Below are 23,365 nucleotides of genomic sequence, written 5' to 3'. Positions count from 1 at the left end.
AAGAAAACCGCATTTCCTTTTCTGATTAAATGTGCTTGTATTTTGCGAAATAAATAAAATAAATTATCTTATTAAATAGTGAGTTGTGGTACTCATTTAAAAGCCGGGGGCATAGGCCTGCATGTTCATGCGCTCCAAGAAGCCACCGGGTGGTGGATAGAGACCCTGCATATTGGCCTGTGGAACTGGATACAGTCCAGAGTTGGCTCCACCGAATCCCTGGGGGGCAGGATACAGTCCCGAGTTAACACCACCGAATCCCTGAGGTGCTGGATACAAGCCAGTATTTCCGCCACCCAATCCTTGAGCATTGGCCATGTTGACAATGCTGTTTAGCGATTGGTAGTTATCCACCGCTGGGTTGGGCACAAATCCATTGGGCAGCTGGGGATTGGGATACATCAGGGGGTTGCCGTACATCTGTGGCACGCCGGGATAGCCGAAGGAGCCGAAGGGGTTGAAGCCTGGAGCAGATCCTGCCAGGTTGGGATCCGGATACGAGGGATAGTTGTTGGCAATGTTCGTCTGCAGGCCGGGAATGCCATTTATTCCAGGTGCCGGAGCAATGCCGGAGTAAATCAGGCCAGGATAGTTGGGATACCTCACCAACTGGCCACCCACGGAGTTCAGGGCCATCTGGTTCATCGGTAATCCCATGGGTTGAGAAGCGGCAGCCGGAGTCACATTGGCCACCATCTTGACATCCGCATCCGTTGAGCCGGCCATCTTCAACTGGCGCTCCTTTCGCACATGCTGATCCTGATTCAGATCCTGTTCCCGATCCAGTGGCTTGGCTTGGACCGTACCCAGGACTAGCAGGGTGAACAGGAGAAGTGCTTTCTTAGCCACAAACTTGGTCATTTCGGTAGCTATCTCTGGATGCGACTGTTTGCTTCCGGCTCGTTGGAATCGCCTTTTATGCCGAGGCCGATGGTGAAAACTTTCTTTTGCGATTATCCGCCTTGGTTTTTCGTTTAAAGTGATGCCGTTTTTTTTTCTTTTTATGTTTTTATGGCGGCAAAAGTCGAACACTGCCGGCCCACTGAAGCGCCCTGTCTTCGGTTTTGTAATCTCTTTATAAACAATTCACACTTTTAGCCTAATGCCCAAGGCAAATAAGGTGCGAAATGTCTCAGCGGCCCAGCGCACGGAGTTCGCCTTGCAGAAAATCGTTGCTCACCAGATGAGTCGTCGGTTTTGTGATTTTAATATGTATCTTATATCTGTAGGGTAAAGCGGGGGCGTCTCTGTCTGAAGATGAAATCAAGGGGCTAGAAATTAGTTGGGACCACAGCCTAGAAATATGCCATGAAAAATTGTCGCTTGAATTTTTAATTATTTCTAGCGGTTTTTTTTGGAAGGCCTATACAAATAGGTTTCTTAAAAGTTAAATTTTCTTTGGTTTTTGTATCGACCTATTAAACAATAATTGTAGTGTTATTAAATTACTCGAGGTCATAGGTTGGTTATATTTTAATTTTTTAACATTTTTAAATTAAAATATAACCAACGTATGACCTCGAGTAATTCAATAACACTACAGTTAAATTTCTTCGCAATGAATTTTCCATTAAGTTTAGAAAAACTATTTATTTAATTATATTTATACTTAGGGTAAAAACCTTAAAATTCCTAAAACTACTAGAATTCGGATGTCTATATCTAATATGATAAACTATCAATGTATGGAAACTACTGAAAGTATATGTTGTTCAATAAATACGATATCTTTCATGTTTTTATTTAACAATTTTATTTGTTTTTAATCATAGTTTTAAATTGTTTTTAATAAATACTAATAATATTCTTTGTACAACTTCTTAAGCTAGACCTGTGCGTTTCCCCAACTTCGTAGGTATGTTATTTCGAGATTAATTAATTAATTAATTTCGAGAAAAATTATTTGCCAAAACTGTCGGTGTAGGCAGCCCTTCTGGCATCTGCACGAGCTTGGCGGACAGCCAAAGGATCATCGGCCAGGTAGTGAGGTGTATCGTCCTCCGAGTCATAGGACCTGCGATTGGATCCACCGTAGCGACTAGATTTTTTGCCGTAGACCTCGCTCTTGGGATAGCAGATGAAGTAGTCGCCCTGGTAGTAATCCGCACTGGCTCGCTTTTGGCGCACTGGTTCTCCTGTGATATCCGTGGCCGAAACGAATTCCCTGACAGGAGCTGCTTGGATCATGCTCAAACTGAAGATCAAGGAGATCACAACGAAGGAGATGGCTAACTGCATGGTTATCAGGTATTTGTGGGTTTCTTTGTTTGGTTTTGATTTGTAGTTTTTAGCTGGCTTGGTATATCCACTCTAGCTGGAGTTCCTTGGGGTTCTGTGCCTGATCTGCCATCCGCCGTTGGCTTTTATAGCCGCGAATCTTTCCCAAAATACGCGCTAATTGTTATGACAGACCAAATCGCCCAGCCAGTCAGCCAGATTCCAGCGGTGACAGTTGTGGGGCACTAATTTTCATTTAATTAGCAGGGATCGGGCCGCACAACATTTCCGTCAATGTGGTCCAGCCTTTTGGTTTCCAGCCGGTTTCCAGCTCACAACTTCTCTCGTGTGACGTCAGTTGGGGGCTGTGCCCCTTTGGGGGGTGACCTTTCTTGGGTCTTGCGGTTTTCGCTTTTCGTTTGTCGGCATTCGGCATTCACAACTCTTTAATTTCGCTTTTTGTTGCGGTAGGCACTGCCAAACTGCGAATGATTCATTTGAGGAGTTGGCCACCGTATCATTCAAATTGGTCATCAATTAGGCATTTCTAAGAATCTATGACGTATTCAGCAAGAATTCTTTAGCACTATAGGCCAAGCCAGTTTCAGAGATCAAACAGTGTATAAATTCAGTTGACCGTTGAAAAATCGTGATAACTGCATTTGGTTTTCGTATATATATCTTTATTTATATATTTATTAAGGCAACAGATAAACTCCGATATTAAGAGTATAAATACTTTATTTTAGTAAATGACTTTAATAAGTCTATAAATCTTGCTATTAATATTTTAAGCTGTGGTTACATACCGCAATTTGAACATTTGAAAATGTTTAAGTTTTTCTTTTTGTGGGATTGATCGAGAGTGAAAAACCACAAAGTCGGTAAACCGCAGTGTCAGTCAAGAAAGTCTACAGCGTGATTGAACACTTTGAGTATTTATTTTGGGATATGTTTCCAAGTAATTTTAGACTTCTTAATATTAAATAATAATATTAAGATTTGGGCTTGAACTTCATGCAATCAAGATAATGAAGGGCAAGTAATTTACAAAATATTTGTTCCCACATTTTTGTTGAAAATTGTAATTCGCAAAGTGGGTGGGATGCTAATTAAGTGCAATTGCGAAAACTTAGAAACAAACATGAATCATGTTGACAACGGAAATGAGTTCCTCAATTGAGTGAGGAAAATATTTTTATTACCTATTAAAAGTCATGAATCATAAAATTACGCAATTTGAAGTTCATCCCCTTTGGTGAAATGTTGTGCCAGGAACTTGGAGGTAATTTTCCGTTAAAATACTCGATCGCAAGGTTTTTGGGGGTGCATGAAAACAAAACCGCAAAAACCCTGTCCCAATCCCAGATGTCTCGAAATTGGTGGAACTAGCTTTTTATTGACTTGCCAATTAGTGTGTGCCTTAGAAAACAGGTTACATTATCCAGATTCAGCGACTCCTTTCAGTAATAAATATATTTCACAAGCACTAGCGAAAATTGCTTTAAATGCCATAAACAAAAACAAAGGTATATTTATGATCCAGGTGTGCTATTATTAATTAAATGGCTTAGAACTAGCGGAATCTTTGGATCGGAAGATTTTATCAATTGTGATAAAAATATAAATTCGATCGAGTTTGAATCGCATTCATTGATTAGCGTTTGTAGACCGGTTCCATTTGATTGCGTACTATTTGCGACTAAGTGCGTAAGCAATCTGCCACGCCCCTTACACCATGTGCCCACAATTCTCACCCAAAACAAAGTCATATGTTTTTGTTTTCGTCTTGACTTTTATCTATTTTCGTCTCAATTAAAGTGAAGCAAATTGAAATTATTAACGTCCCCAACTGGAACTGGCTGAAGCGGACGCCGATGCCGATGCACTGCCTCCTCCGTAGCCGCCGTAGCCTCCACGGGGATAGCCACCACCACCGTATCCTCCTCGACGGAAGCCACCACCTCCTCCTCCTCCGCAGCAGTATCCACCGCCACGTCGGCCATATCCTCCGAATCCTCCAAAGCCTCGGGCAGCTCTTGCGCCAGTTCCATCATCGATTCCCGGCTGAACTTCGACCTCTTCCAGGGTAATTTTCTGATCCTCCAAAGGATGTCCGCTGGCCAGGAACAGAATCGCCACGAAGACGAGAGCAAACACCAGGTATTGATTCATATTGGACTTTCAAACACTTTCTAAAATCAAATCAACTCGGGTTCTAACTTTTATAGCTAGATAATTCGGGGATGTCCCGCCTGAAGAGCAAGTGTTCTATGGCCCTATTAACTAGTATTTACTATCCAAGTATCATTAGTTATACCCGCGAGGCAATTATCATATGATGCTGATGATTTCACCAAAACTTAAGGTCAACGGAAATCCCAGAGCCCCCAAACTATCACAGAAATAAAACAAAAAAAAAAAAAAAAAGCACATAAAAAACCAGTACAGTAACAGTATGATTTATTAATTGTATCTTCATATTAGAAAATACCGTTTTATAAAGTTTGTATTCAACAAGTGATTTATTTAATAATACCAAATTCTTTGTCAAATCATATATTCACTACTGACCTTTATAATATCTAATTTATTGTATAATTTAAATTTTTTAAATATCTTAAAACATTCTAAAAAGTAGATGGTTTTTTTCCGTGTATAGTTATTGCAGATATTTTCAGACCAGCCCCCAAGTTGGGGATTTACTTCTCTTACGGTTGAACTCAGATCAACAACATCTCTTAAGTGATCATCGACCCAAAGAAATAGGGATTTTGTGCAGTTAAATAATCACATTCTATAAAGTATTAGCAGGGTATCGAATTTTCTTCATTAACTTAGATCGGTGTCTGTTTTTATGGATCAGGGAAAGCACATTAATTGTTTAAGCGAAAATATTAAAAGGTTCAGTAATAAAGTAAAACCAGTTTTTTTCTTACGCTTGTGCGAGACATTTCAAGCGTAAAAATTGATCTACTGATGGGCAGGCAAAACGGAAAAGACGTTAGACACTTAAACAAAACAAATCGTATATCATTGCGATGGGTTAAACCGGTTTAAGGGCGTGTTACTTAATGGCTTAATTTGATTGACAAAATGATTGGAATTATATGGAAATATATGTAAGGGATGCATAGACATTCAACCAAACACAAGACACTTTACAAATTACTATTATCTATTAACAAGGCCCAAATAATGATTGGAATTCTACGGAATTATATTTTAGGGATGCATTAACATTAACCAAACAAAAGACACTTCACCATTTACCATTATCTACTAACAAGAGACATAATATATTATATTAAAAATAAAATATTTGTTATTTTATAATAAATAATTTCCTATTTATTAACACTTTGCAATATTTTACTATATTCCCTGCTATTAAAGAGAACTCTTAATTATATTAAAATTTATACCGAGCCACTAACACATTAATTACCTAATCGGATTGGCTAACTGGCAGATGTCTAGCCAGACCTAATCAAATCAAAAGCCAAAGATTTCCATGTCTGGCGAAACGCTGATCAATTAGTGCAAATATAATAATTCGCGGCAGTCCCGAAAGGCCTGGAAACACAAAAAAGGGGAACCTTTGCTCTTATACACTTATACGTATAAGATGATTCAGAATCAGTGATGCGAAGATCTATGGGAATGCATTTGCTGAGGAGTGAAGAGATTTCCAGACCGCTAATTAACTTTGCTATTGACGATTTTTGTTATTATAGCCGGCAAATATAGCAGAAACGCCCACAGGCTATTTGATTGTGAATGAAACAACAGGCCAAAAAACAAAACAAAACCTGCGGAAGTGAGCGATCGAGTTAACGGTGTGAAACAGATTGCTGACTTATTTGGCCAACATTTTGGCAAGGTCAATGTCGGGTGTGTGCCAAAGTGATTCGTCTGCAGACTGGGCCAAAAACAAGACGATCTCGAACTGGGCGTGAAAGCAGCGTGGCTCTAACCAGTTGATGACGTTCTGGCCCAAAACTTGCGAAGTTCCGCTCGACCTGCGATCATTATTTGAAGGTGCCGAAGGTCTTCTAGTCTTTTTTACTTTTTTGGCAAAACACATTTGGAAATTCACTCAAGAACTCTGTGGTATAAAATATTATTGGGTTTTTCAGTCGGTCTTCAGTTGTTAATCTGCCTTCGACGGTCACGGAATGTTTCTACCCGCGCGTTTTGCTCTCTTGAGCCTTCTATTTTCGTTGTCCAACGGGCAGAGGAGAAAATCTGGACAGGATCGGCCGCAGGGCAGGACTTTGGGTCTATTAACGCCTCTGTTACTAGGCGGTGGTCGTCCCCTCTTCGATGTACCCCTGGCTGCAGGACCTGGAATTGGATCTTCATCCGCCGCTGGAGGTGGAGGCACTCAATCCGATCCCCTGGATTCCTATTACGGCGGCAGTTATCCCAGCTATGGTTATAGGCCCAACTATGGATATGGCTATCCCAGTTATGGCTACAACTATGGATATCCCGGCCTGGCTTATGGCTATGGCCAGAACTATTACAGACCCAACTACTACAACTATGCTGGCTACCAGAGACCGCAGCAGTATTACGGCTACAGGCCCAATTATAGTTACTTAGGAGCATCAGCGGGTTATCCCTCGAATGGAGGATATGGCAGTTCGGCTAGTATATCCAGTTCTCCCGCATCATCGGCAGTTGGAGTGGGAGCAGGAGCAGGTGCAATACCTGGAGCTGGAGCTGGTACCTCACAGCTTTCCACTGCCCAGCAAGCTCAATTGGCTGGAATTTTGGGCCAGGCTTTGGGCAGCAGTCTACGCCCCCTGCTCGCGAATGGGGGCGGGGCAGGTGGAGCAACTGGGGCAGGGGCTAATCCTCAAGCGCTGAGCGGCCTACTCAGTCTGCTCGGTTAGGTCTTAAGTCCAATAGTATTATTATAGTTCATACGTCATCGAACCAGCATTTTAAATTTCCATATATTTCTTTTCTCAAGAATTGACGGAAAAAAGAAATGTTAAATAATTCTTACCTTTTAAAATTTTTTTATTTAAACCAAACTTAGTTTTCTTCTCTTACCAAAATGCGTTCTTCAATTCAGAATTTAAAGTTAATTAAGTAAGTAAATTAAATCTGCCTCTTTATACTGAATACTCATATCTAATCTATCAAAGTTATTATTTTAAAATAATATTTTATATATAAATCTTATCCATATTCTAATTTAATGTTGTTAAACCTGCTAACTAAATAAATGTTTTGTTATTTGTTGAACATAAATTAATGGTGTTTATGCAGTTAATTGCGAACCAATTTTTGCTGGGCTTCTCTTTCCACCTGTCTCTTACCGGCTAAATTAATTCTACTCCAAAAGTTGTTGCTTTGTTAAGCTATGTAAATTGTGTTAAATGCATTTATTGTTATTTGCTAATATGGTATGGGTCTTGGGTCAGGGCTTCTCAGCTTCTCGTCTTCAACTTGCAAATAAATTGCAATTAGAGGGCGGAAAACTGAACTCTGTGAGATTGTATAAAATGAGGTAGTCGAGATCAGTTGGATCATAGTATTTTTTGAAGCGGTGGCCTAGGATGCAGTTCATCTTATTCGTGTCATTTTTGGCTCTTTTAGGAAGGGCTTTGGCCCAGCCTGTCGACGAGGATCCTGCTCCTCCTGTCACTTTGGAGGACGTGGCTGATTTTGGAGGTCAGGGGGCAAAAGAGGGCGAAAGGCCTGCCCGCTGGCTTTCTGGAGGATGGGGAGGAGGTTGGAACTCCGGATGGGGAGGAGGCTGGAATGGAGGATGGGGTGGCAGCTGGAACGGAGGATGGAACAATGGATGGAGTGTCTCATATCGCCCCTGGAGCAACTACTGGTGGTAGCTAACCCAAATACAGTCGCTTCCAAAAAATTTATACCAACTTAAATAAATAAACGATTCGGGCCGAATTAATAACTTTTGTTTAAGCTCCCTGAAAGCTTTTCAAATCAAAGCGCAATTAAGTAAACAAAAAACCAATGCTTTAAAGAGCTTTTTATTGGCCCATTTAAAAAGCAAAGCCGTTTAAATTGTTTATTTCTCGGAATTTTATATGAAACATTAAATTAAACCCCAATAAACCTGAATACTCAAAATAGTAAACAAAAAACAGGAATGTCTGTCGATTCTCTGGATCGTTGGCCGAATAAAAGAGCATGGTTTTGGCCCACAGATTCACAGTTGCACAAAGCAAATAACCAAGATCAAGCGAAATAATCTATCTCTAAAGTCACCCAAATAAAGTATCTACAAGATGCGTCTGATCCTGTTTGCCGTCGTTGGCCTACTGTGCTTGACCTATGCCTTGGCCCTGAAGGATAATGAAGCCAATCTGAAGGATCTGCTGGACGTGGCACATCATGGAGGAGCCCATGCCGAAAGCGGAGTGCGGCAGGCTCGCGGTGGCAACTACGGAGGTTATGGAGGCGGAGGACATGGAGGTGGAGGTCATTACGGAGGTGGAGGACGTGGAGGTGGAGGACATTACGGAGGAGGACATGGAGGCGGTCATGGTGGTCACGGCGGCCATGGTGGTGGTCGTGGTGGTCATTATTGACACTATGCTCACTAGACTGTAGATATCACTTAAAATTCCCAACCCAATGTTCTGTAAATAAAAAAATTAAAAAAAAAAACATTTTCATATTTTTCTGAGATTGAGAGGGAGTCTTTCAAAAACTGTTTTAATACAAAATAGTAAACTCTAAAAAAATCCATAGTACATGTTTTATTAATTTAACACTCGGTTGTTAATGATCGGAAGTTCCAACTAACTCATAACATATGAGTTCATTTTTTAAGGTATTTTACAAATTTACAAATTCCCCGAAAGTACATTAATAAATTGAAAAGATAAATACATAACGTAACTGGCATTTGAGGACTGAGTAATATGAACATGTTTGTTATGCAAATGACAATGAAAAACTATTAAAGCACAAAGAAAACTATTCTCTTAAAGTTTTAAAAAATGTATATTCTGCCAAGAAAACAAATAATTTGAATCATTTAAAACTAAGAAACGACAATATAAAGCAAATGGCAGATATAAAGATTTAGTCATCAAGTTAAAAACTTAAAGCTGAAATCGAGTAAATAATTTATATTTGAACAAAATTGAATAAATAAAAGGTAATACCCTCTGTAAGAGTATGAAAATGACAAGCCCTCTTTCAGTTATATATACCTAAGTAAAAGAGCTTTGATTTTAGAAAACTTTTTAAGCTCCAGAACGAATTATTGAAATTTGGTGGAACTCAAGTTTATTGCCAAAATATAATCATACTTAGTTTAACAGTGGGCGTGTTTTTTTTGTTCGACGTGCACGAGCAAATTAAGCAAATCAGCTAAATGATTGTTTTTATTTTTTTAAAAGCATTAAAAAACTTTCGGGATATTTCGAGGGGAACCTGTATTGACAGCTTAGGTTCATTGGCTTGCCATCGTAAATCCCCAAGTTGTTTACTTTTTAGAGTCTAGAGCAAACAAGACGATCTTGACATTTATTAGACAATTGAGAGCTCATTTCCATATGAATCCTTGTGAATACATGTGATTGCTATCAAGTGAAGGAGCCACTTGTTTAATAATCATATATATATTTATAAGTGTGGATAAGAAGATTAAAAACAAGTAATTTTTTTATAAGGTGATCCATCATTATGATTTAAATGCGCATGTAGGGTAATTTTCCATTTTATAGTTTACTAGCCTCTAAAAGTCTGTCAGTTCAATAACTTCTAGCTTAACCCGATACTAATAGGCTTTGCATATTAATGTGTGTCACTTGGGATTTCTTAATGATGAGGTAGTCAAAGATTAGTCAATATTAGATATGCTTACTCAACCTGCAATTAGTTGCAATTTAGTTTACAAGTGGAATGTTTCTAATGTCAATACTTAGCTTTGTTGCTTAAACCTCCCATGGACTTTTAGTATCCAAATGCATTTAAGTAAAAACCCATAAATTAAAACAGGTCCCCATTGTTTACAGGCTGCAAACCCTAATCCTATGATCTATGTATGGAACCACTTAGGAGCAGCATCCCGACAACTTTCGCAAATGAGACATTTAAATTTTTAAATGATTCAGTAATGACAGCCAAAAAAAATGACCAAAAAACTCAAGCAGACGGACAGTATAACAAAGAGTGTAATAATTGTGTGGTGAAATATAACGATGCAAAACAGAACCCGGTCAAAAAAGCCCCTAAACAATCGCACCTCAGGCCAGGTATACATAGTATATGGTATGTGGCTTAGTATTTATATGGGTAAGAGGGGGTGAGCCATGGGGGGAGGGTTCCGAGACCCCGACTTATTGATGCGTATGAGAACAGGAACGCCGAGTGACGAGATCTTCCAATATAAGGCGCGCATTCGAGTCCACAATTCATCAGTTGCACTCAGGTCTTCACCAGCAATCAATCGAATTCAATCGTACGGAATGTTGCGTCTAACACTTCTGGCCTTCATTGGCATCCTGTGCCTGGCATACGCCTACGCCCTGGATGATGCCGCCAACGAAGAGCGGGTGATCGGACTCCTGGACGTCGCGGATCAGGGAGCCAACCATGCCAACGATGGAGCCCGAGAGGCCCGCCAGTGGGGCGGAGGATGGGGTGGACGTGGAGGCGGATGGGGTCATCATGGAGGCGGCGGATGGGGCGGACGTGGAGGATGGGGCGGTTGGGGAGGCGGCCGCGGCGGATGGGGAGGTGGCCGCGGAGGTTGGGGTCGCGGTTGGTAATGAACACGCCCCCGACCAAGCCCACCACTTGCCCCACGTCAAAAGGACACCCACGGATGTCGAGGCGTGAATAAAGAACATTGAAGCATTAAAATTTGATTCTCATTTCGTATGCCTGAAGAGGTGTCAATCGGAGGTGGTGTTTTAAGGCCTGTTATTATTGCCTTCCTTTGGGTATCTTTATCCTTTCGAATATTTTGTAGCAACTCTTCAAAGCATTAAGTCATCAGACAACTTAGTATTTGATTTACATATAAACAGATATTATTGAAGATTTAGAAAAATTCTTTATAATCTACAAAGACTTAGTCAATTAGAAGTGGATGTCTTAAAATGGATATTTCTTATTATAAGATAATAAGGTTGGAATCCTTTCAGTTAATTGAAATTACCAAGTAGGTTTTTCAATTTATAGAAGAAGCCTGAGTTAAAAAAGAATACGTAAGTCAAAAGGTCCTTTTTTTTTATTTTGTAAAGTTATCATGGAAATAATAACCCGGAAAGGGTATTCGGTAATTCAGTATCCTTTAACCATGTCCTTTGCTCAGTGGAAAGGTTTAAAACCCCTGTTGTAAGCTGAAATTCCTTAGTGTGAGATTGATTTAACACTAGACGACATGGATAGTTTCCTGGAAGTACAGAAGAGCACCATCGCCCTGCTGGGATTTGATTTGTTTAGTGAAAACCGTGAGATGTGGAAACGTCCCTACAGAGCCATTAATGTCTTTGGAATAGCTGCCATTTTTCCCTTCATCCTGGCTGCTGTTCTCCACAATTGGAAGAATGTAATGCTGCTGGCGGATGCCATGGTGGCTCTATTAATTACCATTCTAGGACTCTTCAAGTTCAGCATGATACTTTACTTGCGACGGGATTTTAAGCGATTGATTGATAAGTTTCGCTTACTGATGGCAAATGGTGAGTTGTGTTTTATTTGGAGATGTATTTATTAATATTTTAATGTCTAAAAGAATCGGAACAAGGAGAAGAGTATGCCGAGATTCTTAATACCGCAAACAAGCAGGATCAACGTATGTGCACCTTGTTCAGGACCTGTTTTCTTCTCGCCTGGGCTCTGAATAGTGTGCTGCCCTTTGTGAGAATGGGACTCAGTTATTGGCTGGCAGGACACGCTGAGCCAGAGCTGCCTTTTCCCTGTCTGTGGGTATTAAAATATAGCTCATAAAAATTATATTTTCATGATTAATTTTTATAGATTTCCCTGGGACATCCACATCATGCGAAACTATGCCTTGAGTTTTATTTGGAGTGCCTTTGCATCAACTGGTGTGGTTTTACCTGCTGTTAGCTTGGATACCATATTCTGCTCCTTCACCAGCAATCTGTGTGCCTTTTTCAAAATCGCACAGTACAAGGTTTTAAGATTCAAAGGCGGAAATCATAGGGAATCACAGGCCACTCTTAACAAAGTGTTTGCCCTTTATCAAACGAGTTTGGATATGTGCGCCGACTTGAATCTCTGCTACCAACCCATTATTTGTGCCCAGTTTTTCATCTCTTCGCTGCAACTTTGCATGCTGGGTTACCTGTTTTCCATTACCTTTGCCCAGACAGAGGGCGTGTACTACGCCTCTTTCATAGCCACCATCATTATACAGGCCTATATCTACTGCTATTGCGGGGAGAATCTGAAGACGGAGAGTGCCCTGTTTGAGTGGGCCATCTACGACAGTCCGTGGCACGAAAGTTTGGGAGCTGGTGGCGCCTCCACTTCCATCTGCCGATCCCTACTGATCAGCATGATGCGGGCCCATCACGGATTTCGCATCACTGGCTACTTTTTCGAGGCCAACATGGAGGCCTTCTCATCGGTGAGTGTATATATGCCATTTACCACATTTGAATGAGCTGGTTTTTCAGGAGTTCACCTTAGTTTCAAATTTAGAATAATAATTTTTTTAAGGTCTTTAAGTATTTTCCTTGAATATAGGGATTGATCGAATATAACACCTGAAAAATCAGTTCCTGAAAATTAGCATTTAAAAAAACTTCCCATCACTGACCCACTTATTTCCCATTTCAGATTGTTCGCACAGCCATGTCCTACATTACCATGCTGAGATCCTTCTCTTAAAAAGGAGTCATCACAATGCATTGGATTGATTTTTGTGCAATTTTCGTTTTATTGCTGAGCTTGCGTTGCCGTACGACATTTAACAATCGAATTTACATATTTTACAAATGTTTATCTCACACACAGTTTGTTAGGCACTAAGTAGAATGTAGAACGTAGATTGGAAATTGGCTTTGCCTTAGAAATGCACAGATGAAGCACGAAGGTGAGGAAGGTTTTCGGGAGCAGGGAAATGGTTGGGGGTGGGATGATGGATCTCTCTTGTTTGTATCTGGTTCACTTTCGGTCAATTTAACTGACCCGCAACGAAACGATTGCCAACTTGAGCGTAGCGATGAAGAATTAGAACACGAAGTTGGAGTGATGGGGTTTACTTGAAGAATCTTCCGGGAGCGGCGGCGGCACGAACTGGAGGCGGAGTGGGTATGTGGGCACCCTCGGCACGGTATCCGTTCTCATCGGCAATGTAGTTGATGGTGTAGACCACGCCATCGGGTCCGGTATACGAGTAAGATCCCTGCATTACCTGGATTATCATAAGAGATGAGTATAACATTTTAGTTGTGCCCCAAAGTATGCTATATTTTTCTAAAGATCAAGCCCAAAAGCATGCTTACCTGAGCCTCCAACTGACTGCCCGGGTTCTTCAAATAGCCAGCCTCATCCGCTCGGATTCCATTGCTCGTCTCGTAGCTAAAATGGTTCGAAAAAAATCGCAATAATTAGGCATTAAAAAAACATAAAATAAACAAAACAACAATGTGTTTTAAAATGTTTTTGTTTTCAGCGGGAAAAATTATAAAGCAAACTTTTAAATGAACACAGAGTTATATATTTTTAAGCAACAGTTAAAAAGGTAAGAAAAAGAATTTAATTTAGAAAATTGTATTTTTTTATATAAGTTAAAAACAACTATAGCTCACATTAAATGCCTTTAAAATGTTCCTATTTGGATAGAACTAAGATGTCTAAGTTGTATTGCTTCTTGAAAAAAAAAAACAAATTGTGGAAACTCCCAAAATATACATTTTACGTTAAGGTTTTGGTTGCTTAAAGGGTTGTATAGTTTGTTATATTTTAACAAGCACATACATTTAAAACTTGTATACAAACGTGTTTTTAACAACATAACACATCTATTCAAAATAAATTAAATTGTTTTATCTAGATTTTTTTCATTCAGTAATAAAAAAGTGGATCTTAGGAAAAATGTAAAAAAACGGAAATAATGTTAACATTTAACATAAGCATTATTTTCATATAAAAATAGCTGCGTGCAACATAGAAGAACTAAAGAAATGGAGTAATACTATCAAACTGTTAATGATCAGTTCTAGTTGCATCGTAACCATTAAGTCCATGTTTGTAATACAAAGTTTAAAAAATGGTGTATAAAAGCATTAGATTTCATAGAAGTGATGATGATTAACTGAAGAGGTAATCGAATAGAGCCTGGCCCCCACTTACTTGTACTGGTAGGAGCCATCGGGATTGAGGTCGAAGTTCTGCTTGAGGATCACCGCGTTCGCATCGAAGGAGTTGCCGCGGGGCGGGGGAAGTCCTCGTTGTGGCTGGGAATGGACCGAACTCAGGCAGCAGAGGGCCAAAACGACGGCTGCGAAGGAGGCGTGGGTGATCGTCATGACCTTTAGTGGGCGAGAAAGAGGACGGGAGGACCGCGACGGGGTTTGGTGGTTAAATAGAGTCATAAGTGAGATGAGGTGCGGTGTGCAATTTTCAGTGTTTGGTGTTCAGTTTTCTGGTGCCCCGATTGAGTTGCCGGCGGCGTTGTCTTTGAATGTCAAACTCGTTGCTTGGCAATTAGTATCTGATATACTCCGATTGGCTTTTTGCGATTTGAAAGTTCTGCGAAATGATGATGGTTATGATGATGAAGGTCGTGGGAAAAATATCCATATAAGAGGCTGGGTCTCCAGCCAAGCCATCCAAAGTAATAGCAGCCTTTATGGTTAGAGTTTTTTTATAAGTATCCTTTAAACAGGACTAGCTCCACTTGAGTTCTTAGTTGAATATGGGTATTCTGTAGTTTTTTAATCCTGACTCTAAGGATTCACCACCGCAAGTAGAACTGAAACTCACTTCGGATTCGCGACTTGATAGCGGGTACTGCGCTGGAAGGCTCGTCAAAAGTGCTTTGACTTGGCTGCAGTTGCCACAAACGTTTTTATACCGAAATCGCATTCACTGCAGCTGGAAGCAGAGCAGCGGCAGAAGCAGCGCCAGCATCCGCAACCAGATGCAGTGCAGCAGCCCCAGAATCGGAGGCTGGAAGGGCAGATGGCGGAGAGGGGGGGAGAAGCGGGCTTTCAAACAAACAGTGTTTGCTGGCTTGACAGCAAGAGAATCGGAAGAGCTGCCGTCGCTGCCGTTGCCGGTGCACCGCACCACGTAGCGTATGCGCAACGAGTTTCAAATGCAAATGGGCGTTGCGCATACGCCGCGTATGCGGCTTACAGCTCACAGTTCTCCGCGTTGTAATTTATGTGAATTAGCAATGCGAACTTCATTTGATTAGTGCCCCCGCTGGATGCTCGGCTGGCTGGCTGCAATAATTCGTTAAGTCAAATATTAATTAAAAGATTACAAATGTTGCAATTGGTTTTCGAACTGATGAATTGGCCATTTGGCCACATGCCTGCCAATAAATCGTAATGGAATCTTTGATTACCGCCTGACATTTGAATATGCCGCGGGATGGGGCGTAGCCAACTTGTCCATTTCAATGCATCGTTTAAGAGCATTATTTGTCTTTGTTTTCACTACGAATTCACCGATGCACCCCTGCCCTTTTGGGCCAATTTCGTTGACCAGGTCGCAGGGACCACTCCCTTCTGCACCAGTTACCCGCTTTTGCCGGCCGGCTAAGCCAATTTTTTTGCTCCGAGCTTAAACTTTAAACTTTTCCAGCGTGTAGGAAATGTCAGTTGCAATTCATAAAAATTACAGCAATAACTGCTGCAAAAATCCAGCCAACGCTGCTGCGATGCAGATGATCACGAACATGATGAACATCGCCCGAAATCTGTATTTGTATTTGTATTTGTATTTTCGGCCTGACCCGTTGGTTTTCCCTTTCTTACGTTTTCCATGTTACTTGGCCAATTTCGCGGTTGCCCGCGTTTTATTTTGGCCTTCGCGCTGCTTCTCGCAAAATTGCAGCTGACTGAGAGGAAGAGTTGTTAGCTGGCTTAGTGCATTTTTCACATTTGACATACAATTTGCAGCTCACTCACTTATAGTGGATGCATTTTTATACCCTTGCAGAGGGTATTATAATTTTGGTCAAAAGTGTGCAACGCAGTGAAGGAGGCATCTCCGACCCTATAAAGTATATATATTCTTGATCAGGATCACCTCCTGAGTTGATATAGCCATGTCCGTCTGTCCGTCTGTCCGTCTGTCTGTCCGTCTGTCCGTCTGTCTGTTTCTACGCAAACTAGTCTCTCAGTTTTAAAGCTATCGAATTGAAACTTTGCACACACCCTTCTTTCCTTTGCACGCAGTATATAAGTCGGAACGGCCGGGATCGGCCGACTATATCCTATAGCTGCCATATAACTGATTGATCGGAAATGCCATAACTCTGCTGTTTGTTAAGTTAGGAAGTTGGGACTCTCTATGGGTATTATATTTGGCCAATCAATCCGACGTACCAAATTTCATAAGGATCGGCCGACTATATCCTATAGCTGCCATATAACTGATTGATCGGAAATGCCATAACTTTGGTGTTTGTAAAGTTAGAAAGTTGGGATGTTCTATGGGTTTTATATTTGGCCAGTCAATCCGACCTACCAAATTTCATAAGGATCGGCCGACTATATCCTATAGCTGCCATATAACTGAACGATTGGAAACGCCATAACTTTGGTGTTTGTAAAGTTAGAAAGTTAAGTTTTCTACAGGTTTTATATTTGGCCAATCAATCCGACCTACCAAATTTCATAAGGATCGACCGACTATATCCTATAGCTGCCATATAACTGAACGATTCGAAATGCCATAACTTTGGTGTTTTTAAAGTTAGGAAGTTTGGATTTTTTATGAGTATTAAGAATGCATCATAGGAATAATTTTGGAGAATATTATTATAGAGAATTCTGCAAGGGTATATCAACTTCGGCTCCGCCCGAAGTTAGCTTTCCTTTCTTGTTTTTTTATTTTTTCGCCCCGACACACTCACTGTGGCCAAGCAGTTTCCCGTGTGATGACTGATGACTGATGGATCGCGTGCGATTCGAATCCGATATGGACTCGTTTTAGGCGCACATCAAATCTATCTTAATTTATGCCCCTTTGTCTGGCGGAGCGTGTGGAGCACTATGCTAATCGAGTGCAGTTTCCTAAACATTGGCAATCAATCAGTTGCTCTGGCCCGTATGCCCAGGTATTTTTGGGCACTTCAAGTGATGGATTGGCTTCCAGCGAATGCGAAACAAGTTTATGACGTGTTCTGATCGCGATCATGATGATCAACCTGTTCGGACGGGAATTTCTGCGATTACCGAAACACTCGGATGACCAGCCCGAAATCGATCTCATTACAGTGCCTCATCATTGGCTTGATCACTTGACCTCTCTTCTTTAAAAACGAGTCGCTGAATCATAAAATATGCAAATCTTGTCTCTTGGCTGTGAGTGTTTTATTAAATCACATTCTGTTCGCTTCCATAGAATTTCTTTGGTGTTTTTTCCGTTTTGTTTTGGGTATATTTTTGTGTATTTTTCGGTTATGGCGTAATGGGACTGGAAGATGCTAATTCGCGGCTGCTGCGCACATTAAACGCCGGTATATAAAGTGGATGGCAGATGTAGTAAGCCAAGTCGTCCGCCGGTTCCCGTCAAGAAAGCATCTCTTCTATCTCTTCCATCTTAATAACCCAAATAATAACCACCAAGATGTTCAAGATCGCCATCTGTTTGTTGGCCCTGGCCAGTGGATCCCTGGCCGCCAGTATTGGCCAGGTGGATAGCACCACCGAGAAGCGGGAGATCGTTCCCGTGCTGAAATTCGAGACGGAGAAGCAGCCCGATGGCTCCTTCCACTTCAGCTACGAGGGCGGCGATCAGTCCATCCGCTCGGAGAAGGGCGTTGTCGTGGATGCCGGCACCGAGGACGAGGCCTTGGAGGTCTCCGGAATGTACAGCTATGTGGATGCCGATGGCAACACTGTGGTGGTTCACTACACCGCCGGAAAGAACGGATTTGTGCCCGTAGGCACCATCATTCCCAAGGAGATTACCGAGCTGGCCAGGGCTGCCGCCGATCTTCCCAAGGTTTCCGTGGAGGAAGAGCTAAGGAACCGCAAGGCCCGCTCCCAGGAGCTGGAGAAGAAGTCAGCTGTCGTGGAGAATGAGGCCACTCCCGTGGAGAAGGAGGGCACCGTGGTGGCCAAGGAATCGGTGGTGGTGGAGAAATCCGAGCCCCTGCCCGCTGAGTCCCAGGTGGTCCCTGTCCAGGTGGTCCTCGATGCCGTGCCAGAAACCGAGGTGAAGGTGGCCATCGAAGACGAGAAGAAGGTCGAAACCAAGACTGCCTAAGCTTTCCTAGACTCTAGACTTACCTAAGTATTGTTTAATTTAATAACGAGTGCGATCTAATTTAACTGGCTAGCAATAAAACGATTCCCTATCTGAAATCCGCATCGTTCTCGATTTAAATGGAAGCGACAGCAGCTGCATGTGAAATGCGGATTCCGTGCTGCATATAAATACTTATCATAAATTTCGCTATGGTTAGTGCTAATTTAAGCAGAAAGCCGACAACAAGAAATTATCTCACCGGCCACAAATTGTTGGAATGACGCTCATGGCTTAGAACTTTATTGGAGAATATGAAAAGATTAACGATTGGTATAATCAAGCGAGAATGGCATAATGGAAACAAAGCGAATTGAGATATTTCGTTGATTAGTAATCCGGCATGATAAAACTCATTTGCTTAAAATTCGTAAACAACGTGTCACACAATCCTTTGTCTAAGCGAAAAACATTTTTATGGATTGCAAAAACTGGCCTTTAGGTATTAACCTACTCGTAAACACTAATATTATATTATATCATAAAATACGCATTTTTAAATGTCATTCGCACATTGGATCGTTAAAAAAGTCAATCAATTGTTGAACTGCAGGAGTTATTTTCAACTTTAAACTATGGCTTTTTTGACTACTACTTTATTACCTTTTGTAAATTAAAAGCAGAACAAATCATACAGGCACAATAACATTGTAGACAAGTTAAGAGACGGGATTTTAAGTCCCAAGTTATTATTCACCCACATCAGTTTAATAAACCTTTAGACAGCTTAGGATTTTCAATCAGCATCAATGTAATAATCTAGTAATAGGAAAATAAATACCGAGTTAAAAATGCTTAACGAGGACACGTGCGGAGCGATTCATAATTTACCGGAGACCCAACGATGTAGATTTGTGGAAACCAATCAGGATTGTCTGTCTAACATGAACTTGATCAACTACCTGAGCTGGCATTACTGCAAAGTGGATGTTCGAAGCAGTTTCAATGCCTTTTGGAGTGGACTCGGAATGACCCTGATACTAATCTACGTCTTCTGGATGATGCAGTTGGCGGTACACCACTAGTGAGTCTTTAATATATTACCATTCCAATATATAAGTAGTTATAAGGGTAATACTTCTCCAGCTTTTGTCCCACTTTGAAGGTAATCACGGATGCATTTAGGTTGAACGAGAGCACCGCTGGAGTTACAGTGCTGGCCATTGCCAATGGATCACCAGATCTATTCACTGCCATTGCTTCGAGGCTGCAGAGCTCCAAGTACGCCTTCCTTTCGTGCATGTCGCAGACCATGTTCCTCCACATCTTTGTCGCCGGAATGGTGATCCTGACCAAGCCCTTTAACTATGAGCCCAATTACTACATGCGGGATTTTGGCTTCCTGTTCTTGAACACCGCCTACATGGACTATATCCACAAGCGACCCCAAGGAATTAACTGGGTGTCCGCCTTACCCAGTCCCTTCATCTTTGTGGGCTACGTTGTGGTGGCCGTTATCGACCAGCATTTGCTAATGGCACGCATTCGAAGTGAGTAACTTCTTAAACTAAAACCCATATATAAGATCCATAAATCTTCCCTAGAACTGGAGCGAAAACGTATAACTCTCAATGAGGCATTGCAACTGGAGGAACTGAAGCCGCAGACGCAGTTGCCACTGAAGCGCCAGGAAATCGATTGGACATCCAAACATCAGGGTAAGCGAAATCGGCGAATTTTCCGACAATTCTGGAACACGGTCGCCGAGTTCGACACGGATCGCTTTCGCAGGGGAACCCTGATGGTGAAGGTCTACCTGGTGGTCAAGCAGCCCATCGATATGGTGCTCCGAATCCTCATCCCAGTGGTGGACATGGAGAAGCCCCTCTACGGATGGTCCAAGCTGCTCTTCAATCTGCAACTGATTCTCGTTCCCACCTACATTGCCTACATAATTGGTGAGCTTGTCTCGTTGTTGTCTTGTAAATGATCAACCTTATGATATTCCATACAGTTCGGGGATATAACATTGCGGGCATCGCCGCCTATCTGCTCATCCTCATGACTATGGTCCCCGTTTCCATCTTGATATTTTTTGTCACGCGCACCGACACCCCGCCCAAATTCTTCAGGGTAAGTTCTCGGTATTTCTAATGCTGATTTCAGGCACGTACTCATAAAACCAGTTTTCTTAAAAATGGCTAAATATAATCATTTTGAACTACAAAGTTTCGTGCCCCCGGAGATGAAATTGATCCTTATCTCTAACAGACTTCTCTGGATTCTGAGTCATTTCATTTGAAAAACAAGAAAGGAAAGCTAACTTCGGGCGAAGCCGAAGTTGATATACCCTTGCAGAATACTCTGTAAATTATATTCTCCAAAATTATTCATATGATGCATTCTTAATACTCATAAAAAATCACAACTTTCTTACTTTAAAAACACCAAAGTTATGGCATTTCCAATCGTTCAGTTATATGGCAGCTATAGGATATAGTCGGCCGATCCTTATGAAATTTGATAGGTCGGATTGATTGGCCAAAAATAAAGCCCATAGAAAATCCCAACTTCCTAACTTAACAAACACCAAAGTTATGACATTTCCGATCAATCAGTTATATGGCAGCTAAAGGATATAGTCGGCCGATCCTTATGAAATTTGGTAGGTCGGATTGATTGGTCAAATATAAAACCCATAGGAAGTCCCAGCTTCCTAGCTTTGCAAACACCAAAGTTATGGCATTTCCAATCGTTCAGTTATATGGCAGCTATAGGATATAGTCGGCCGATCCTTATGAAATTTGGTAGGTCGGATTGATTGGCCAAATATAAAACCCATAGGAAGTCCCAGCTTCCTTACTTTACAAACACCAAAGTTATGGCATTTCCGATCAATCAGTTATATGGCAGCTATAGGATATAGTCGGCCGATCCCGTCCGTTCCGACTTATATACTGCGTGCAAAGGAAAGAAGGGTGTGTGCAAAGTTTCAGTTCGATAGCTTTAAAACTGAGAGACTAGTTTGCGTAGAAACAGACAGACGGACAGACAGACGGACAGACAGACGGACAGACGGACAGACGGACAGACGGACATGGCTATATCAACTCAGGAGGTGATCCTGATCAAGAATATATATACTTTATAGGGTCGGAGATGTCTTCTTCACTGCGTTGCACACTTTTGACCAAAATTATAATACCCTCTGCAAGGGTATAATTAGAGGGTAGAAGAGCAGTTTCTTTTATACTTATCTTAATTTATATCTTTATAACTCGTTTGCTTAAAATGAACTTTATATGTATTCAAAAATCAGTAGGAGTATTCTCTTTCAATAAAGAATGAATGGGAATTTTTCTGATTTTAAATTATTTCATTTTAGAAAAATTTTGGGTGACATTAATTTAGTGAAAAAGTTATATAAAATATTTAAATCAGTTTTTGAAGAAATGTGATAGAATTTAATGAGCTGGTATTCTGCATTTAGTAACCCACAAATCATTTTTATTCCGTTTTCTAAGTATATTAGCCAATAAATAGTTTACATTTTGAGTTTGCATTTTACAGTTTACATCTGGAATGGGTTTCCTGGCTACCATTTTCCTGATCTTCTGCTTAACCACTGAGGTGAATGCCATGTTCTTCACACTAGCCACCATATTGAAAGTGAGCCAGGAGTTTTCCTTGGCAACTGCCGTATGCTGGGCCTTGAGTAGCAACGATTTGGTGGCCAATCTTTCTCTAGCTCGTCAAGGATGGCCTCGCATGGCATTCACGGCCACCTTTTCAGCACCTGTATTTGGTACTTAATCAAACTGGATATTATATTGATGATCTAGCCTTTATTTTATTGCAGGATCCTTTGTGTTTCTGGCCCTGCCACTGGTGGTTCAATCGTTTGTGAATGCACCCAAAAATATAAGCGTAAGTAAATAATAAGAAAGGTGTTATTATTTTAATGTGATCTTCCAAAAGGTTTCGGAGGGCGGTTTCGGCGAGACGGTGTGCATCTTCGTGGAGGTTGGAATGTGCTTCTCAATGCTCTCCGCCCTCACCACAAACTTCAATATGCGACGAGCTTGTGGTTTTCTGTTGGTTTTCTACTACATCTTCTTCCTGGGAGTTCTAATTCTTCTGGAGAAGGGCGTTATCCACGCTTATGGCGTGTGAAAGGGTTAACAATATGTGCCCCCACGCCATGCCCATCAAATATGCAAATTCCCTAGATGATTTATGTCTCATTAAATGGCCAATTTCATTCTTATGCTTTCCTGTTCGTTAGATCTTCATTTCTTGTGTCTCTGATCAAAGCTAATGGACGATGTTTAAGCGTGTAATGATGTATTGTGGCAGGTGTCTCGTTTGTGGCCCCAGGGCTCACTGTACCGCCGCAAAGTGGACAAACGTGTGCTTAATCATATGACGTCCCAGACTTTGATACTGTGCCACCTTTTTTGTCTGCTTTCAAGGTCTTTTGAGTCGGGTATTTCCCATCTGCACTGGGAAAAATTCGAAAAAAAATGTAAAACCTTAACTCTTATTTAAACACCTCTTTCAAATATATATATATATCTTTATATAAATCTTATTTGACTTTTGATTTGATTTGGCTTTTATAAGTATGAAAACTTTTATAGACACAATATTTCCCAGTGTATTTTACCAATATTCACCAGCTAAGTAAACGAAAAAGTTAGAATTATGCAAATTAGAAAAACAAATACTCAAAGGTTCAAAC

At 41.1% G+C, this 23,365-nt stretch overlaps 11 protein-coding genes across 11 annotated transcripts; 7 read left to right on the top strand and 4 right to left on the bottom strand.

Moving 5' to 3' along the window:
- Window positions 1-17: 17 nt before the first annotated feature.
- On the bottom strand, window positions 18-885 carry LOC108053633 (splicing factor 3A subunit 2). Its single transcript, XM_017136337.2, has one exon. The coding sequence runs from the start codon at window positions 859-861 to the stop codon at window positions 97-99; it is 765 nt and encodes a 254-aa protein (XP_016991826.1). The 5' UTR covers window positions 862-885; the 3' UTR covers window positions 18-96.
- A 963-nt stretch (window positions 886-1,848) lies between these two features.
- Window positions 1,849-2,313, bottom strand: LOC108053635. The gene has a single exon (XM_017136339.1). It carries the CDS (start codon window positions 2,236-2,238, stop codon window positions 1,900-1,902), a length of 339 nt encoding a protein of 112 aa, XP_016991828.1. The 5' UTR covers window positions 2,239-2,313; the 3' UTR covers window positions 1,849-1,899.
- A 1,679-nt stretch (window positions 2,314-3,992) lies between these two features.
- On the bottom strand, window positions 3,993-4,412 carry LOC108053656 (glycine-rich cell wall structural protein). The gene has a single exon (XM_017136367.1). The coding sequence runs from the start codon at window positions 4,390-4,392 to the stop codon at window positions 4,057-4,059; it is 336 nt and encodes a 111-aa protein (XP_016991856.1). The 5' UTR covers window positions 4,393-4,412; the 3' UTR covers window positions 3,993-4,056.
- Window positions 4,413-6,392: 1,980 nt separating this feature from the next.
- Window positions 6,393-7,118, top strand: LOC108053659 (pupal cuticle protein Edg-91). Its single transcript, XM_017136371.1, has one exon. It carries the CDS (start codon window positions 6,396-6,398, stop codon window positions 7,116-7,118), a length of 723 nt encoding a protein of 240 aa, XP_016991860.1. The 5' UTR covers window positions 6,393-6,395.
- Window positions 7,119-7,790: 672 nt separating this feature from the next.
- On the top strand, window positions 7,791-8,152 carry LOC108053660 (protein FAM98B). The gene has a single exon (XM_017136372.1). It carries the CDS (start codon window positions 7,791-7,793, stop codon window positions 8,079-8,081), a length of 291 nt encoding a protein of 96 aa, XP_016991861.1. The 3' UTR covers window positions 8,082-8,152.
- A 110-nt stretch (window positions 8,153-8,262) lies between these two features.
- LOC108053658 (cold and drought-regulated protein CORA-like) lies at window positions 8,263-8,828 on the top strand. The gene has a single exon (XM_017136369.1). It carries the CDS (start codon window positions 8,493-8,495, stop codon window positions 8,793-8,795), a length of 303 nt encoding a protein of 100 aa, XP_016991858.1. The 5' UTR covers window positions 8,263-8,492; the 3' UTR covers window positions 8,796-8,828.
- Window positions 8,829-10,619: 1,791 nt separating this feature from the next.
- Window positions 10,620-11,082, top strand: LOC108053657 (neuropeptide-like protein 32). The gene has a single exon (XM_017136368.2). It carries the CDS (start codon window positions 10,686-10,688, stop codon window positions 10,986-10,988), a length of 303 nt encoding a protein of 100 aa, XP_016991857.1. The 5' UTR covers window positions 10,620-10,685; the 3' UTR covers window positions 10,989-11,082.
- A 523-nt stretch (window positions 11,083-11,605) lies between these two features.
- Window positions 11,606-13,083, top strand: LOC108053648 (odorant receptor 47a). The gene is made up of 4 exons (XM_017136360.1): window positions 11,606-11,906; window positions 11,960-12,149; window positions 12,205-12,820; window positions 13,033-13,083. Exons 1-4 carry the CDS (start codon window positions 11,606-11,608, stop codon window positions 13,081-13,083), a joined length of 1,158 nt encoding a protein of 385 aa, XP_016991849.1.
- Window positions 13,084-13,108: 25 nt separating this feature from the next.
- On the bottom strand, window positions 13,109-15,223 carry LOC108053651 (cuticle protein CP14.6). The gene is made up of 4 exons (XM_017136363.1): window positions 15,184-15,223; window positions 14,551-14,729; window positions 13,701-13,776; window positions 13,109-13,609 (listed from the first exon to the last, which is right to left on the bottom strand). The coding sequence occupies exons 2-4, from the start codon at window positions 14,724-14,726 to the stop codon at window positions 13,454-13,456; spliced, it is 408 nt and encodes a 135-aa protein (XP_016991852.1). The 5' UTR covers window positions 14,727-14,729; window positions 15,184-15,223; the 3' UTR covers window positions 13,109-13,453.
- Window positions 15,224-17,940: 2,717 nt separating this feature from the next.
- On the top strand, window positions 17,941-18,743 carry LOC108053650. The gene has a single exon (XM_017136362.1). It carries the CDS (start codon window positions 18,004-18,006, stop codon window positions 18,643-18,645), a length of 642 nt encoding a protein of 213 aa, XP_016991851.1. The 5' UTR covers window positions 17,941-18,003; the 3' UTR covers window positions 18,646-18,743.
- Window positions 18,744-19,445: 702 nt separating this feature from the next.
- On the top strand, window positions 19,446-22,891 carry LOC108053646 (mitochondrial sodium/calcium exchanger protein). The gene is made up of 7 exons (XM_017136358.2): window positions 19,446-19,708; window positions 19,771-20,174; window positions 20,229-20,582; window positions 20,639-20,757; window positions 22,195-22,429; window positions 22,484-22,551; window positions 22,603-22,891. Exons 1-7 carry the CDS (start codon window positions 19,476-19,478, stop codon window positions 22,795-22,797), a joined length of 1,608 nt encoding a protein of 535 aa, XP_016991847.1. The 5' UTR covers window positions 19,446-19,475; the 3' UTR covers window positions 22,798-22,891.
- Window positions 22,892-23,365: the final 474 nt, after the last annotated feature.

Source organism: Drosophila rhopaloa, unplaced genomic scaffold (genome assembly GCF_018152115.1).
Source record: "Drosophila rhopaloa isolate 14029-0021.01 unplaced genomic scaffold, ASM1815211v1 contig_115, whole genome shotgun sequence".
Taxonomy (NCBI): domain Eukaryota; kingdom Metazoa; phylum Arthropoda; class Insecta; order Diptera; family Drosophilidae; genus Drosophila; species Drosophila rhopaloa.
Note: the sequence above shows the minus strand (reverse complement) of the source record. Positions and strands in the feature narration are given on the sequence as shown.